This window comes from Syngnathus leptorhynchus, chromosome 11 (genome assembly GCF_054491065.1).
Source record: "Syngnathus leptorhynchus isolate UIUO chromosome 11, UIUO_Slep, whole genome shotgun sequence".
In the NCBI taxonomy this organism is placed as follows: Eukaryota; Metazoa; Chordata; class Actinopteri; order Syngnathiformes; family Syngnathidae; genus Syngnathus; species Syngnathus leptorhynchus.
The window spans coordinates 3,780,414-3,798,426 of record NC_141205.1 but is presented as its reverse complement, the minus strand read 5'-3'; the positions used below and the strand labels follow the sequence as shown (position 1 = coordinate 3,798,426).

The 18,013-nt window shown below is 43.3% G+C and overlaps 2 protein-coding genes across 3 annotated transcripts; both read right to left on the bottom strand.

Moving 5' to 3' along the window:
* Positions 1–2,225: 2,225 nt before the first annotated feature.
* LOC147048895 (monocarboxylate transporter 2-like) lies at positions 2,226–8,337 on the bottom strand. Its single transcript, XM_085923895.1, has 5 exons — positions 8,227–8,337; positions 6,400–6,620; positions 5,629–5,772; positions 4,733–5,545; positions 2,226–3,354 (listed from the first exon to the last, which is right to left on the bottom strand). The coding sequence occupies exons 2-5, from the start codon at positions 6,614–6,616 to the stop codon at positions 3,089–3,091; spliced, it is 1,440 nt and encodes a 479-aa protein (XP_085780021.1). The 5' UTR covers positions 6,617–6,620; positions 8,227–8,337; the 3' UTR covers positions 2,226–3,088.
* A 328-nt stretch (positions 8,338–8,665) lies between these two features.
* Positions 8,666–15,065, bottom strand: kbtbd8 (kelch repeat and BTB (POZ) domain containing 8). 2 transcript variants are annotated; one of them, XM_085924932.1, is made up of 6 exons: positions 14,952–15,065; positions 13,232–13,439; positions 12,838–13,144; positions 11,903–12,722; positions 11,348–11,599; positions 8,666–9,810 (listed from the first exon to the last, which is right to left on the bottom strand). In XM_085924932.1, the coding sequence occupies exons 1-6, from the start codon at positions 14,965–14,967 to the stop codon at positions 9,743–9,745; spliced, it is 1,671 nt and encodes a 556-aa protein (XP_085781058.1). In that variant the 5' UTR covers positions 14,968–15,065; the 3' UTR covers positions 8,666–9,742. The 2 variants fall into 2 exon arrangements, with proteins under 2 accessions (XP_085781058.1, XP_085781057.1); XM_085924931.1 differs by having other exon boundaries at positions 8,666–11,599.
* Between the last annotated feature and the right edge of the window lie 2,948 nt (positions 15,066–18,013).

Sequence of the window (18,013 nt, the reverse complement as noted above, 5' to 3'; positions counted from 1 at the left end):
GCAAAGTGGGTTAGTGTGTGAGTGCGTGCGTGTCTGCATGTCAGGCTTGCCAAATGCAAGTGTACTCTGATTTGGTTTGCAATGCCGTGAGGGTCAACAGGATGCACAAGTCAGCACCTGTCCCTCTCATCTGTCTCACCATCCATATGTCGACCATTAAAATGAGGCACACGGACACTCATGTGGCTCACCAAGCGACCCTAGCCACATCTGTTGACAAAAACTTGAAAAGGCCAAGTGTGGGGACAGTGAAGAGAGAGAAGGAGCTTCATTTACATGCACTGAAAGCTCACTTGTCTAGTTTCCACGGGAACCACTTAGTCACGTGATAGGATCCCATCCATGGAAAGAAATTGCAGTAAAATATGTACAGAAAATAATGAGTACACACAGCACTGCAGTATATGTCTATATTGTAACTCTTTTATACTCTTGTAAAAAAAAAAAATATATATATATATATACGTATATATATATATAATTTTTTTTTTATATATGTATATATAGTATGTGCATTTATGATCAAAAGGACAGAAAACTCTTTTAATGTTGAACGATGACATTTATTTCCGATCTTAATCATCAACACTCGTTCATGTCGCTGATATGAAAACCAAACAAATATGCCCTGACAGCATACTAATTGAATTTGTGATTTTTTTTATTGCGACAAAAGTCTTTCAATTAAAAAACATCAGGTATGTCAAAATGTAATTAAAAGTCATCCATCATTTTGGCTTTGATCCTACAAGAGTGGCCGAGAAGAAGATGCAAGCTCAATCATGATTATAATGGCTGTCTAAAACTTATTTCTGGTAAAGAATACTAGAAACTTTGCTTTTGAGACTTCAAATTAAAGATTAAAATCATATTCTATCGGTTGGCAGGAGAGCTGAGAGGGCAATAGCTAAAGTTAACAAATATAATAAATAAATAAATACAAGACAAGACAAAGGAGAGAGTGCAGCGAATGAACAGGCCTGAGGCGGCAAACCTACTGAGCCAGTGCCTCACCTTACTTGGGGACACTTGGAGTCAGGAAGTAAATGATGAGAGGGGGCATAATATTGTAGTGCCCCTATGGGAGCCGGGAGGTGTGCGGTGGCCCAGATTGCTGAAGAAATCTGACCCCGGCGCGGCGGGAGTGATGCTCCGTGAATTAGCATGTCAGCGGCCCGATGCCCCGTCATGGCAGACCCCACGCATACGCATAATAAACGCACTCCATCACCTCACCTCGCTCGGCCCGACCACGCCGCCCAAAGATAGCAGATTAATTATAGATGTATGTTAAATGACTTTCATTACCTCCACTGCTCAGTGAGTGGGACAGTGACAGGGATGATGGATGGAAAAAGGTTTGCTACGCCTCCCTCAAGTAGTAAGCGTTCTTGCTTACGTCGGCAAATTCTTCTCAAAACCTTTTGTTCTTTATTGGGCGTCAAATATTACCAGGAGATGTTCTGGCTTTTCCATCATTGAAAAGTTACAAAACGTGCCATTACGATTTTGATCATAATTGCCTCTCGTCATATTTTTTTAACTAAAGTATATTATTTCACATCTTCTCAGTTCGCTTGTACCTAAGTAAAATACTGGTTGGCACTCTCCCCCCCCCTCCCGAAATATGCTTGAACCACTCCCTGGGTAACTTTCAAGAAACGAATAAAGAAAAGTAATTCAAGTCTTATATGGTATTGTATCGTATCGTGTTTTTAATGATGTGTTATTTCAGGTGTGTATCAAACTGGTATCCCTTCTCATGAATCATTACCGAATTAGACTATCTGTTTCAAAACGGTTGATGACCCCAGATGGAAAATGGACCATGCTGATTAAGGAGAGCAGGTTAGAGCAACACAACAGAATGCAATAGCATGATCCTGACTTTCAAGAGCAGCCAGAAAAAAAAAAGCAAACAAAAGCATCAAATCTTGACTTGGGGCTCAAAGGCCACAGTGTGCACACATGTCACTGTAGTTTGATTTCATCCCAGCGAGAGAAAGCGTTACATCGACGCGTCTCATGCTTGCTCAACAGCGGAGCGCTATCTAATCTCTGTTGCTCTCCAAATCCCATTCAATTTCTTCTCCTGATAGATGCCGGCGCTCTTTGAGCCCCGCGGGAGCACATTCTTTCTCGGCTGCTCGTCTCAGACCGGCCGCTCGCGTAAGACCGCTCCCGATTCATCGGCTCAGCCGCCGATTGTAAACAAGCCACATTTGATTCTTACAGATGCAAAGGTCGGGAGAAAGGCAGGTCATCGACATCTCGACGCGCTCTCGTATCTTGTATCTCATTCCATCCAAGTTGTGACGATTATGTTTGGCTTTAACGGGCTTGTTAATTGAAGTGATTGCAAACAGACACGTTTTGTATTCAGTGGAGTCAAATTCATTTAGACGTATCGAAGATGTCATTCACAGTCTGGTCAAGCAAAGAAACCGTTTTACACAGTAAGAGTACAGAACACGTAAAACATTCAAGTTTGGTTGACAAACACAGTCTCATAAGTCAAGCAGTGCAATGTTGTCAGAAATGGCACAGAGGAACGTATTTGGCCAAATGATGTAAGGAAAGGTACGCTGGCTCGTTTGTTTGGAAAATATGTCAACTTCCAATGTAAGGCTTGCAGGACCTTGGAAAGCACATTTTGGAGATCAGTTGTTGTATAACAAAACATTGTACTTTTGAACAGTAAAAAGGAAGGGCGCACACTGTAGGTCAAAGGTAACAAGATAAAACCTTGGAGCTGTTTTGAGTTATTCAACGTAAGCACCACTTTGGTTCTAGGAAAGATAAAACTAGAAAAAAAAATCTGAGCCTATCTCTGCAACAATGAAGTATTCCATTAAAATGAAATGTCTCAGAAATGTCTTCTGAATAAAATTCATAGTCCCACAGTTTTTTTTATATATATATATATTGCTACATTAAATTTCATTGACCAGTGAAAAATCAGGTAATGTAAACATCATTATAACCATATTCCAGCCAACTACAATACACAAACTCTTGTTAAAAGTATATAAACAGATTTTTTTACGAAGACACAATGAATCTCATCGAAATATCTTGTTAAAAAGTATCAACTTTTAACCTGGATACTCGCTAGCTCTTTACACGCAAGCACGTCAGACTCCTTTGGACAAAAGGTGTGAGTGAGAGCGCTCGCCAGCTCGGCCTGGTCCTGGCCTACTGTGTGATTTGCGTTTGGCTGTCGACGCCTCTCTTTTTCCAGCATACGATAGTTGTAAATATTCATGATGAAAAGGAATATTCCGCCGGTAACAATCACTGCGCCGCACAAGAAGAAGAGGTACTTGTAGTCTTCAAATTTATCCACCAGTAAACCTGTGAGGAAAGCAGACAAGATGGTGAAAGGCTAAACTGCTCTGGCACACCATCATAATGAAAAGACTTTTGAAGAAACACACGAGCAGCACAACACAATATTTACCTGAATTAATTCATAAAGGTGCGCTAGAAACTCAGCAAGCTTTAAGTTGAGAGGGGCCATGGCCCACCCTGTACCTCCAAAAAGACAATTTTGACAGCTGCTACCAAAACAAATCGAAAAAAAGGCTCTTCTCACAGAAAAAAAAAGGACAAATGTGCCTTTGGAATCATTTGAAGCTTCCAACTTCAGATGTGGATCAAGTGGCAGATGACTATCGGTCTCTCTTTCAGTGTGTGTATGTGCATTGAATCAAAGTAGTAAAAAAAAGATGATGCATGAAGTGAACCATCTTTAAACTTTGAGCAGATTGTCTATTTGTCCAAAGTGGAGAACTTTTCACCGTGACAGCTAGATTTGCGTCATCTGATTGATAGCTGTCATATGGTGAATCCACACAAGTGACCGCCATGCCCATTAAAAGGGGCTTCGTTTGGCAAAGTCTTAATGGGGTCCATCTGGCATTGTCACCTTTTGTACCAAGCATAGTCCAGTTTAAGTACCATGCAGGTCCACTGACCTACAGGGTGGAGCATCATTAGATAGCCAAAAGCAAAAGCTCATTAACGGGACTTACCTGCATTATCGCTAATTGACTTGACCCAAAGGTTTTGGGGGAAATCATAACAAGAAGACAAGTCAGGGTGGATGTAATAATTGTGCCCTCTGGAGGAGAATCCAAGATGTGCAGGGAGTCTCTTATTTATTTCGCCTTTTTAAACGAGCGCCTCGAAACAGGGTCACGACAGACAAACCCGGGGGCCTATCAATTTCCACCTCATTAAAACTCCGGTTACCGGCCGGTACAGAAGGTTTGGAGGCGTGCAGCTGATTACGTTTATGCAGCGTCAGTGCTTCATTCAAAGCCTTCGTTTTGAGGACTCTGATCCGTACCGCTGACACTAACCGATGCGCGATGAGGGAACTGATTTGTCTTATTTACTTCTTTGGAATTGCATTTAGACACAAATTCCAGGCCGGGTAGAATTCAAGTGTGCCTTATGGATGACATTATAGCAATTAATGCTCACGGAACAAAGGGTGCACTGTTTGCAATTAGCTATGACCAATGGTAGAACATCGTCTGTGCTGAGAAAAGGAACAGCTGAGCTGTCTCAAACAAGAAGCACGTGTGTTGTTTGATTTAGTTCTCGTGTAGTAATTCTGTCCAATTTTTTCCATTCAACTTTGGATCTGAGAAAGCAAGTTGTTTGCTAAACTCACTATAGCAATACATACATGACCAAATAACGGTTGTAAGCAGATTTAAGTTACCTGCAGTGGGCGGTCCCAGTAGCATGGGGACACACTCAATGATGGTGACCAGTCCAACGGCACGAGGGAAGCGTTGATTTCCCATCAGATCCATCAGGCATTCAAAGATGAGGGCGAAAACCATGCCGAAAGCCACGCCGAAAAATACGGCGTACACCACCAAAAAAGTGTAGTTGGTGATCAGTGGACAGAGTAAATGGCAGGTGCCATTGAACACCACGGCAAAGCTGAAGAAATACTGGATACGTGGTCGAATCCACTTGCTGTTGGCAATCAGGCCCGTGCCGGGGCGAACAAACATGTCCACAAAGCCCATAATGGAGAGCAGATACGCTGCCGAGTATTGGTCAACGCCACGACTGACGGCGTAATCTGTCAGGAACATGATCGGTGCGTAGGCACCGAAAATGAACATGATGTTCCCGATGAGGTAAATAAGAAAACCTCGATCTTTGAAAAAGGACCAGTCAAAGATGTTCTTGGCACCTCTGCTGCAACTTTGCTTTTGTGGCTTGGCGTTGTCGTTATTTGACTGCTCCTCCGCTTCTTTCTGTGGAGTGGGAAACGAGGTACAGGAAGCGAGGGGTCTCATCAAGGCCCCGGCGACACAACAGTTGAGCATCAGAGCCCCGAGGATAAGAAGACTTCCTCTCCAGCCAAACTTGTCCAGTAGATATTGATTCAAAGGGGCTAGGAAGCATAAAAAAACAGGACTCCCTGCCATTGCGAGACCGTTGGCCAAAGGACGCTTGGCCAGAAAATACTTGCTGATGATGGTAATAGATGCATTCAGGTTTAAGGCCAGTCCGCATCCTGCGGCGAGACGAAATGGGAAAATTAATGAAAAGATGTCAGTAGCAAGCGTGACTCACCAGAAAAGTAGTCAAATATCGTACCTGCAATGACGCCAACGCACAAGTAGAGGTAAATGATGGAGTTCCCGAAAGAAGCCGCGACCATGGAGGCCCCGCACATCAGCCCCCCTACGATAACTATTGGTCGGCTTCCAAAGCGATTGACCAACGCACTGCTCACCGGTCCTGTCAAATTTATTGAACATTTAGAACTGAACAGAAACCCTTCATTGGTATTGTATAAGGAATCCTGGAATAGATTAATTAATTTCCATTGTAGCATTTTCTCTTTGCCCAATATAAAGAAATTGGAGGTGGAGTGGTGAACTGCAACCAAACTAACGGGTTGTAAAACCAGAAAAGCTGGAAACCTACTCCTTTGTAAACCCCTTCGGGATCTCGTCAACAAATAGAGCCGGCAAATACTGCACTTCACTTATCATTTGACTCCTTGACTCAGACTTTTATCTGGAAAAGGATGTCAAGTCTCTCTCGGAAGGGGAGGGGATGGGGGGGGGACCCCAGTTTGTGGGACCTTCCGCTGATGTATTTGCGCTGTCGCTTTCTGCCATTTGGTGACATTGCTGAAGCCTTGCCAAGGACGATATGATGAAGCTCGTTGCCTGGAACTCAGATGAGGCAAATATTTCACCTGTTTGGCCTCTTTAAGTTAAGGTTAGGTGAGGCAGAGATTTCTTTTGTTTCTTGTAGACAATGACCATGAATTATGACATTGACTGAGAAAACCAAAAACCCCAGAGGAGTAGCGTTGGTTATTATTCTACAACAAAAATTCTGACCGGGTGGACTCACCTCCAGCATACATGGCTGCTAACATGATAGAGGAGATCCACGCTATGTCACTCTCGCTGGCTTGCAAGTCTGATCGGATATCCTTGAAGAAAATGGAGAGGGCTTTGGGCGTGGAGTAGGCAAAGCCAATGGAAATATGAGCCCCAATCACGACCATCCAACCCCAGCTACCATCTGGCGGTTTGGAGCCCTGTTTATTGGTTGGTGTGGAGGACATGTTCCTAATGAGAGTCAAAAAGCATGTTATTCATTTCAAAAGTCTTAGAAACCTTGACTCATTCAAAAAAATCTAATTTTGTTAGTCTATCATCTTGGTATGGCATTGTTTTGTTGTGTTGTATGATTGCTTTAGACGAGTTGTATGATTTAGACTAGATATAATTTGAGTACGTTGATTTGATTGGTTAGGTTTCATGGCGAGTGTAATTGAGTATAAAAGACGGCCCCGGAAGTGCACGAGCGCAGGCAGTAGTAATGAAGACGTATTTTGAAGTGCCTTAAGAGATTGACGTTGTTTGATCTCGTGATTTTGCCATATTATGTGAACCTGCTTGTGTGTCGAGATGACACTCAGAAAGTAAACTTCAGCGAACGATCCTGAAACGCAAGAACTTTCCATAAAGCCCGTCAAACTTTGATCGGGAAGCGATGCGCAGCAAGCGCCCGTGTACCTGGAGCAGGATCATGGGCAGGGCGTTCAAGAATAAAAGAAGGAAACAAAAAGAAACTCAACTGCTCCGTGAGTACACCGAAATAATGACGGAAATGCATTAGGAATGGATATTATTATTATTATTATCATCATCATCATCATTATTATTATTATTATCCATCCATCCATTTTCTGAACCGCTTAGTCCCCACGGGGGTCGCGGGCGTGCTGGAGCCTATCCCAGCCGTCATCGGGCAGTAGGCGGGGGACATCCTGAACCGGTTGCCAACCAATCGCAGGGCACACAGAGACGAACAACCATTCGCACTCACACCTAGGGACAATTTGGAGTGCTCAATCGGCCTATCAAGCATGTTTTGGGGATGTGGGAGGAAACCGGAGTGACCGGAGAAAACCCACGCGGACACGGGTAGAACATGCAAACTCCACACAGGGAGGGCCGGAGGTGGAATCGAACCCGCACCCTCCGAACTGTGAGGCGAACGTGCTACCCACTGCGCCACCGAGCCGAAATTATTATTATTATTATTGTTGTTGTTGTTGTTGTTGTTGTTGTTGTTGTTGTTGTTGTTGTTGTTGTTGTTGTTGTTGTTGTTGTTGTTGTTGTTGTTGTTGTTGTAGTACAGTACTGAGGAAAAATCGAATCTATTGCATCATTCGCGACTCGTTGACTTCACTAAGTAGCACACAAATCAACCGGTGCACAGTTTTGCCGTACTATTGAGGGCAATGTGAATTGTTTCGCAGCTTTCCTATGTCTCTCGTGTTCCACATCACTTGTGTGTTTGGAATTTCGCACCCACTACTATAGGACACCAGTATCGTTTGACGTGGTAACAGTCAGCATGTGACAGTTCAGTGACCGATCATTGGGAACTGTAACGTATTGCATTACAGGGAAACATGCTTTGACTTGCAACCCATTTTATTCATACAAATTATATACATGATACCGCTTTCAAGAATTCCCAAAAGTGATGCCACACTACGATTAAAGTCGCATTGATTGTTGATAGATGATCGCTTCATCTCACGAGTGAATATAATACGTAATGTAATCGTACATGAACAAAAGAAAACCAAACTTGCACTTTTAGACGGGCGGGGCAGGACTTCCGAGTCGCCGAAAAATATCGGTTTAGCGAGGAGCTTACCTTTTAATGACAGAATTTGCGACAACCAAAGTGAGTCGTTCAAACTTTCTTAATGCGGCTTTTGTCGCTCGCGCGTCACCCGGCGAGTAGTGGGCAGGCGTGCAGCTACCACGTGCTGTACTTCAGTATTTGTACTTGAGTATTTCCTGAGTAGATTTACTCTCTGCATTTGGAAACATTCATCTTCCGAACCGCTTACCCTCACAAGGGTCGTGGGTTATTTCACAAGTAGTTTTTGCAGACTTTAAGTCATAGTGTTGGGCGTACAGAACTTACAGAGGAGTAAGAGGCGTACAGAACAGAATTCTGACTCCTCTTCCGTAGCATCCTTTACTCATAATGGGCTGGTAACTATGTTGCAACCACCGCGGATATCGAGAAATCAAACTGAAGTGCCTCTGAATTCCACTGAGCACAGAATGAATGAACTTAGTTTCACTTTTAATTATTTTATTTTCAAGTTATGTGCAACGTGAATTTCACAGTTGAGCTCAACAACCACTATAAACCATAAGCCCAAAAAGACAAACCAGCAAAGTGGAGAGAAAAGAAAAACACGAGAAGTTGAGTTAAATGCACAAACATTTGATGAGATGAGCTTTGTATTGCAGCCCAGGGCCATGAACTACCTCTTCAACATACAATAGCTTTCATAGCTTGTAGTATAGTCTGTCACGACTGCTATTTAAAATGTTTAGTTTATTGATCTGCAATGCTTATGTTTGGTGAGAAGGTTCTGTACTACAGTGTAGGGGAAATCAATTCAAATGTATTAGTCGTGCAGGCAATCTTCTCAGAGCAGGATTAGTCTACCAAAACTAAATAGCAAATAACATAAGCAAAGAGAAGGGGGGGGGGGGGGGGGGTACTGAAGACAACAAAAAAACATCTACTCTTCAAGTTATAAAAGAAACTGAAGTTTAAAAACTGTGCAAGTACAGCAAACCTACAGTATAATACACAAAAACAATTAATTAAAAATACAGTACTGTTTCAGTAGAAATCCTGAGAGTTCCCCATTGCTCACTTACCAACTGTAAATTGTGTGAATGAAGCTTTAACATCAACTCTGAGCTGAGCCGTTAAAGTCAACGCCTCTGGTATTAATGTTTTTTTTTTAATGAACGCTTTATTAGCAAGTAATATTTTTTTTCGGGTTGATTGTAATAAGGTTGCTGAAGCTCTTTCAGAATGTGGGCCACTCTTGTGTAGTAGTGCAAAGCTGACACAGGAACCAGCATGACAAAATTGACAGTAATGTACTGAAAATGTCACACGGGCAGAGAAACACCACGTAGCTGTGGGACGAGTTCATCTGTAAAAGATTGTCAAAAAAAAAAAAACAAAGAAAAAATGAAAGCAGCACCAACTGTTAGTCCACTGGGGGCGGCATGTAAAGACGGATTTGTGGCCTTTTTCACAGAGGTGCTTCTTCAAAACGAGTTCGCAGTTCAGATCTGTTGACGTGAGAGCCATTCAGTGCAACGCCGAGTTAAGACTTTCCCGCTATTGTTCATCAGGAGGGACACTTTTGAGTCCCATGCTTTTTCTTTCGGCCACAGGCACGTCGGCATCTCGAGGGATCTGCACAAAATGACATGTCGCTCTAAGCCGTGCTCCAGTGGAACTCATGTTAATTTCAATACCGGACGAGCACACAAAAATAATCGACGCACTTTTGACTGAAGTCATATAAAGACATGTAGCCTCATCACAGTTCTAAGAATTATTGCTACAACAAAACGCTTTCCAATATCCGGATCAGTTATTACAAGATCGCAAATGCATTTTGGTGGAAGGCTGTTTTGACCTTTTTTAAAACTGGTTAGAATGAAACTCTAGAAAGCAATCCAAACTGAGCTCAATGTTGTTGCTTCATTAACACAAAACATCCAGAAAAGTCATTTTTCTTTTCTTTTCCTCCTCATCCTAATGGAATAGCTCTGAAGTCTCTGAGGTAAGCGTGGTAGTTGGTCTGAACTTCCCACTTAGTGTTGACACAAAGTTCACTCTTGTCATTTCTCCAATGTGGAGAGGGAATATTCCAACATTACACATCACAAGTTGTCCTCATGTGTGACACACAAAATGGACACCGACTGAAAGGGTGGGAGGCACGAGCCCCCCCCACCCCCCCAAGCAATTGGAATCTAAAACCAAAACATGAAAACTGCTCAGAAGCCACACACAGTAAATTGTTTGACACACAGTCGCTTGTTGAGGAATAGCGCGGGGGGGGGGGCATCAAAATATCATACAAGCTTCAAAACCTACTGTAAATCACAACTAGACTTCAAAATAAGTCACCTAGAAAAAGGAGCTTCAGAGATTTGACTTGCAGGGGAGGTGGCGCAAACAAACCTCATAGCCGGCAAACTAATAATGAGCAATGCTATTCATATTACCCGTATGAATATAGTTTATATATATATATATTTTTTTTTTATATATGTATGTATATATAGTATTTGACTTTATGCTGAGATTTAGCATTCATATCTCCAGAGTGCACGCCATGTTTACATGCTTTTGTAGAACCTCGGTCACGTATCCAAACCAAATGACAAGAGCGTGGCTCAACAATAAGCAACACAAGTTGAATAATTGCACTTATGATTCGTTGTACGGTTTTCTAGAGCAAGCATCAGTGTGGGTAATTGGTGCTGTTTGAGGGGAGGGGGAGAAAAAAATACTGCAATGTTTTAAAAGCACCTCGGTCTTGATCTTGTCAAACCCAAAAACGTTAGACCGCTTAAGACGTATCGAAAACAAACAGATAGACCCAAAACTAAAAAAACGGTCTTTGTGGTGCAAAGCCGAGGTAACACCAGGCACAAGGCAGGCAGGACCACACCGCTCCCTCCGCCTCCCAGAATGGGTTCACAGCACAAGCCACGACCACGGCTTCATCAAAGCACCCGCTGTAGACACTGTGGATAGAGTTTGGCTACCACGCATTCAAAATGGCGGCCCAAATCCCAGAGGCGGTCAGGCGTCTCGTAGACTTTGGTCCATGCGTCCGCCTGATCGTCGTACTGGTAAAGAGAGTTCTTGCGGCTGGTGCGGAAGACGTGCTCCTCCACCATGACCTGCGTGGCCCGTACAAACAGATGCAACTTGCCTTGCAGCAGCATGGCCTTGATGTAGGGGCTGGTGGCTTGGTCAAAGGGCAGATCCCTCTTGCGGCTCCAGCTGTTGCGCTCAATGTCGTAGACCTCCACAGTAAACGTGCGCTGGTGATTCTTGCAGATACCGGCGATGTAGTAAATGCAGTTCTTGTAGAGGGCGGCCAGACCTTGGCTTCGGGGGACGCTCATCGGGGAGAGGTGACTCCAGTAGTCCTTACGAGGGTCGAAGCAGAAGAAATATTCACCTACGAAGACATAAGAAAATGCAATTCGTGGTCTGTTTTATTCCGGGTTTTTTTAGGGAGGGTCGTGATGACTGAAACTTTGTTGTGTGTTAACTTTGGCACAATTTCAACATGAAAATGTAGCAGGTTGAAGTGTAAATGTTACATTTTCAGGGTTGTTCACCCCTCCCTTTCTCTTCCATCCAAAAGTGTTTTATGAAAAAGCAAGTCCGGGCAGGCTAAATTTCCAATGTGAGCAATGCTGCACTGTGAGTATTTTGCACACAAAAAAAGCCTTCGTCCCACTAAGAGGGCTTAACATACCTTGGAGGACGTAGATCCGATCTCTGTACTCCACGGCGCTATGAAACTCCATGGCCACCGGCATCGCACTCACGGCCGTCCAGCAGTTGTCCCGGGCGTCGTAGCATTCGACCGATTTCAAAGCGTTGCGGCCGTCACCTTCGTATACTCTGCCGCCCAACGCGTAGAGCTTCCCGCAACAGTGTACCAGTCGGCAGCCGATCCTGGCTCGCAAAAGTGGCGCGTGCGGTAGCCATCGATTGCCAGCGTGTTCGTACTGCCAGAAGTCGCTCTCGGCCCGATGGTCGATGCACACCTCGCTGTTGCTCGGTCGGTAGCCCCCGGCGATGTAGATGTCATTTTCTGAGGACACCAGGATGCCGACCTCTCTGAGATCGTTGGGAGGTTTGCAGAGCTTGAACACCCTGCCCGTGGCTGTGTCCAGGCATGGTACTGTCTGCTTCTTTCCTGAGTGTTTGTGAGCGGCATCGAAGCAAATGACCATCTCGGAAGCAGTCATTCCCAGGCGCTGGGGGCAACCATTGGTGCCGGTGAGGCGGGCTTTGGCCTCCACTGGGTCTTTGGACAGGGAAAGGGCGCAAGCGAAGGGCGCGGGGATCCGACTGAGGAAGGTGTCGTCCAGCAACGGCAGACGAATGCACTGGGAAAACACGTCGGCCAGGTGAGCCTCACGCCCGCTCGGATCGTGCTCCAGCCAGCGAATGATGCTCTCGTACACGTGCTCTTCTTTCTCCACGTTGAGGTTGTCATTGTTCAAAATGCTGACCAGCTGCTCCTTGGTCATCTGGAGGAACTCTTGCTCTCTTGAAACACACAGGAACTGTCACCGCCCACCCAAAAAAAAAGAACAACATTTACAGCCGTTAGTCAAAGCATTGGCGTAGGTAAGAAACAGTATCAGTGCATCTCAAATTCCCATGCTCGATTAAACCGACCTTTTTGCGGATGTAGTCTTGAGAACGTTCCTTCAGCTCTTGGTGCCCATAGGCATCTGCAAACATGAAAACCCCAATACAGTTCTGCGGGTCCAGCCTACTGATCATAAACTGAGCACACTGGTCCTGGAGGGCAGGGATCTGGAATATGCTGGCTGCAGTGAACAGGGCCTGGACGTTGGACTCTGAGAGCGTGACCCTGGACGTGTAGGCATAGTCCAAGACGAGGTGCATAGATTCCGATTCCACCCCAACGATTCTGACCTCCCGTTGGTTGCTCTCTGTAAGGCCACTCGTGAACATGGACCTAGTGAGCACAAGGATGCAGAGGAAACCCAAATCAGCAACTCACATGCAGGTGGGTGGGTGTGTATTTTGTTTTTAACGTGTTTACCTAAAATATGGGCTAATTGCGGCAAGAACATTCCGGTGACATGAGAAGGTCTTGCCGTGGTCCACCTCTACGACAATGTCTGTGAGCTGAGCTTCATCGTACAAAGCTTTGAGCTGCTGAAGGATGTTGCAGGCGTGTATGGCATCTACCCCATTGTAGTTGGTGCTTGGCGGTGTCCCATTCTGAACTTGTAACAGCTTCCCTACCTCTAAACACAGAAGAAAGGGCCACAGATCAGCATAAAGGCTGGTAAGAAACAATTTGAAATCGTTCATTAGTTCGAACAGAATAGTTTTAAGCCCCCCCCCCCCCCCCCCAAAAAAAACGACAAAAGCCTTTAATTTTTATGACACATTTATCTTTTCTTTACAGCATACGTATTATTTACATTTAAACTATTCAGCACCTTCATGATGCTTGACAGTCATTACCTGAAAATCAACAAAGTTCAGGACTTTAAATCATCTAGACCTTAAGTTAGCAAATAACTGAGTTTGAGAACAGGCTAACCAATTGACAAATATTTACTGGGCCCAATGTGTTTTCAAAAAAACAAAACAAAAAATTCCATTTGATTGCATTAGACTTTAAAAAAACAATAGCACTTTTTTGTTTTCAATTGAAATCAAAATTACAGATTAACTTTGTATGTTTGCAACAAAAAAAACACCGCACATTTAAGTAAACAATGTCAATCTGCATGCAGGTTTAAGAATGATATTCCGAAAGAGTCATTGTTTGTTTGGTAATGTTATTTCTACATACGTTTATCTCCGAGTCATTTTGTTGTCAGTCTTTTTTTAACAATTTGAAGACCACTAGTTGAATGCATCAGACAATAAACTTTATGGTTCGACTGTTTTCCTTGCGTTAGTCAGTTTGTAAACATGTCACATCGGTGGAATTTCAAAGGAAACCTTGCCTCCTCTCTTATGATCTGATTTTATGTAGCGGAGGGGAGATCAAACTTTCACAACAAATACCTCGTGTTGAGCAACGCGAGCTACTTCACAAGACAAAGAGTTGAAACAAGGGGATTGCCATACACAGCGGCAGAGGGGAGCTAGCTCGCTAACTGATTTCAGCGTTGCATTTAGTGGGCAGGGAGGACCCTGCCGAGGCTCAACTCCAACTTTCCCAATCGCCAACATAAGTCACGTCGCGGGTGGTCAAAACCACAACTGTGGTCATTATTAGAGACACGTTCGAAACGTTGCATGGTAGACAACCACGCTAAACTTTTAGCAGACGGCTAATCACCAAGCTAATGTTTAGCAAGATATCACTCAAGCATTACCAGATCAAATTCGGTGATAAAAACTTCAGATGCTTTAAGCTCTAACCTACATCTCTGCTCATCAAAACAACCTACGACGTGGTACATTTGTCATTAGCAATGATGAACGACGCGACGCCTTGAACTTTCAAACCTTTGTTTGTGGTGACGAACAAGTGTTTACACAATCAGCTGGAGGTAGCAAGCTAACCGCCGAAAGTTAGCCACACGGCTAACGTTAGCCGCAAAGCCAACCTAGCGACAGCCAAACACTTTTGAGGAGTCATTTATAGCTCGGCCTCCTTTAACAAGAACGCAACATGTCACGTATAGGTACAACATCGTTGACACTTTAGTCTACACGCCTAGAAGCACATCAATTATAACGTAGATCGTGTTATTTACGTCTAGGTAGTACACCAAACGATGAAGATTTTCGCTAACCTGCACTGGCAGCCATTCTCTCCAGTCTGTCTCAGGGGGGCAGCCCGAAAAAACGTCAGAGTGCACAGTAGAGCCACGGAAACAAGGAAGAGCCAATCAGATGCCGAGGCACCAATGTAACAGCCAATCACAATCTTTCTATATAAAATAGGGCAAAAAAGTTTATTGGCCTAATGAGAACATGATACACATTGGTGCAGTTGTCGGTGCTAGTAAATATTCCATAATAAACCAAAAAGATTAGCGCAACACTTTAATTTGATTTTAAAGCAAGTTGATTTATTTTTGCCTTTACTTTCACTGTATATCAGCTGAACATATCAACTTAAAATCTATTACTATCCAACTCATTTGAAGTCATCATTATTGATAAAGGAGACATATCATGCAAAATATTTTTTTTTAGTTTTTATATACATTTTATTGTGCACATGGAGGATTGTAGAAAAGTTTAATCTTATCCCTCCAGGTGCTGCAGAGATGCCTTTAAACTGTGTTAGGGGAATATTTAACAAGAATGCAACATGTCACGTATAGGTACAACATCGTTGACACTTTAGTCTACACGCCTAGAAGCACATCAATTATAACGTAGATTGTGTTATTTACGTCTAGGTAGTACACAAAACGATGAAGATTTTTGCTAACCTGCACTGGCAGCCATTCTCTCCAGTCTGTCTCAGGGGGGCAGCCCGAAAAAACGTCAGAGTGCACAGTAGAGCCACGGAAACAAGGAAGAGCCAATCAGATGCCGAGGCACCAATGTAACAGCCAATCACAATCTTTCTATCTAAAATAGGGCAAAAAAGTTTATTGGCCTAATGAGAACATGATACACATTGGTGCAGTTGTCGGTGCTAGTAAATATTCCATAATAAACCAAAAAGATTAGCGCAACACTTTAATTTGATTTTAAAGCAAGTTGATTTATTTTTGCCTTTACTTTCACTGTATATCAGCTGAACATATCAACTTAAAATCTATTACTATCCAACTCATTTGAAGTCATCATTATTGATAAAGGAGACATATCATGCAAAATATATTTTTTTAGTTTTTATATACATTTTATTGTGCACATGGAGGATTGTAGAAAAGTTTAATCTTATCCCTCCAGGTGCTGCAGAGATGCCTTTAAACTCTGTTAGGGGAATATTTTGTACGCCGTTCAATTTTCTATTATGTCTTTTTAACTGTTAGATCTTTGGAGCGGCACTGCCAAACAATGTATTAGGTGTGGCCTAACGGTTTCACAAATCCGCAAACTTTATTACTAGGAGATACTTGTAGTCCAAAGTCAAGGATGCCAAAGGTACAAGTGGAGAGAGCCAAATGTTTAGCGTTGTTGAGCGCTGTGTGTTCTATGTTTTCACTTTTTGTGGATGTACAGTGATATCTTTACATACGAACTTTTCGAGATACCAACCAGAGGCTTGCGATTTTTTTTGCATTTACTTACGAACCAATTTTCGACTTCCAAACTGACACCCCAGCCAAGCCCGCATTTTATCTCAACGTTGCACGGATGTCACTTGTTACACCCTTTTGGCTACACCCCTTTGCCATTAAAACTCCCTTCTATCATGTCATAGCCTCAATCATCTTCACAAACGCAGTATCTAAATGCTCCAATCATTTAAATAGAACAGATTTTTAGTATATCGCTGATATTTGAATTGAAAAAGAGTTGTAAAATGCTAGGCCATATAAAAATGCTAATCACAATTCTACTTGTTTACAAGCATCATTTTTATGAAGATAAGTATTCAATTTAATAATATATAACGTGGCAAAATTTACAATTGTACATACGTTTGGTTGCAAAAGAAGAGCTATAATATTTTTATGCAAGAACAGTGTGGACCTGAAGATAGCACACTCCACTAGTGTCCTTATCTTTGCTGAGCAGACTAGAAATGCACACTAACATTGTCAAATGACAAAGAGGGAGACAAATAAGACTACAAGTGCAATGTAAGCGAGCAATTTCACTTTTTTTTTTCCCTCCTGATTTCTTCTCATTCCGCCACGGCGCAGCCTGTGAAATTGGGCCAAACGTCTGTTGAATGAGACAGAGGGGCTTCCTTTGCTCGCATTTATTTCATGATAGATCTGCTTTCTGTCGCTCGGTGATACATTGAAACTGATCACCTGATACATTCTACCTGTCTCATACAGAATTTTCCGGTCACAGAAATATGAGCACGGGATTTATTGTTACAGTGTGCAATCAGAATGTGCGGTTTCAGTCTGCAACCGTGCAGGAATGGCCCACGTCAGTGGAATGAGAAGAGGCATCTCTTGAAAATATATACGAGTAGTGTGCATTTTTGCTTACAGCTGCCGAGAGAGAGAAAAAAACAGCTGCTCTATTTCCCCACAGGAAAGTCTGCCATCATTTTCTTAGGGCAAAAGTTAATGTGACTAGTAAAAAAAAACTAAAAGTCTTAGTTCACTCCATCTAATTGGACCATTTTACGTGCGATAAGTACAGGGAGTTATTGCTAATAGTTATTTTGAGGAGGTGGGGAGGGGTCCCGGCAGGAACGTGTAAAGCTGGATTAAAAGACTCCCCTGTTGTGTGCTACCATGCAGTCATGTGTGAATCCTCGTCATCAATATTGAGGCAGTGGCGGAGGGAGATGTAACAGCAAATTCGATTGCATTCGGAGAAATCTGGGGTCCCACCAAAATGCACTGGGATGGTCTCCCCCCCCCCCCCCCCCCCCCATCCACTTTTCTTTGACATAATTTCATGCCCCAGGATTGTATGCTCCATCACGTCAATGTAATGTAGCTCACAGAGGCAATCATGCAACCTCTTTGGCCTCGAGGGCTGCCTGCTAGGAGGGGTGAATGCAACTTTTGCACTTCATCAGCTCAGTCATACAGTAGATGCCACGGCAGTGTTCGTCACCATTTGAAACCAAATATTTCACGGTACAAGTGCGCTAGCTTGAAGCCTTTTGCTCCATTTCATACTTTTCTGATTGAATCCCATCAACTGTGTTGCCTGTGCTTGAAGATCTCAGTTGGATGCGGTGCTGCCCACCTACTGAAAT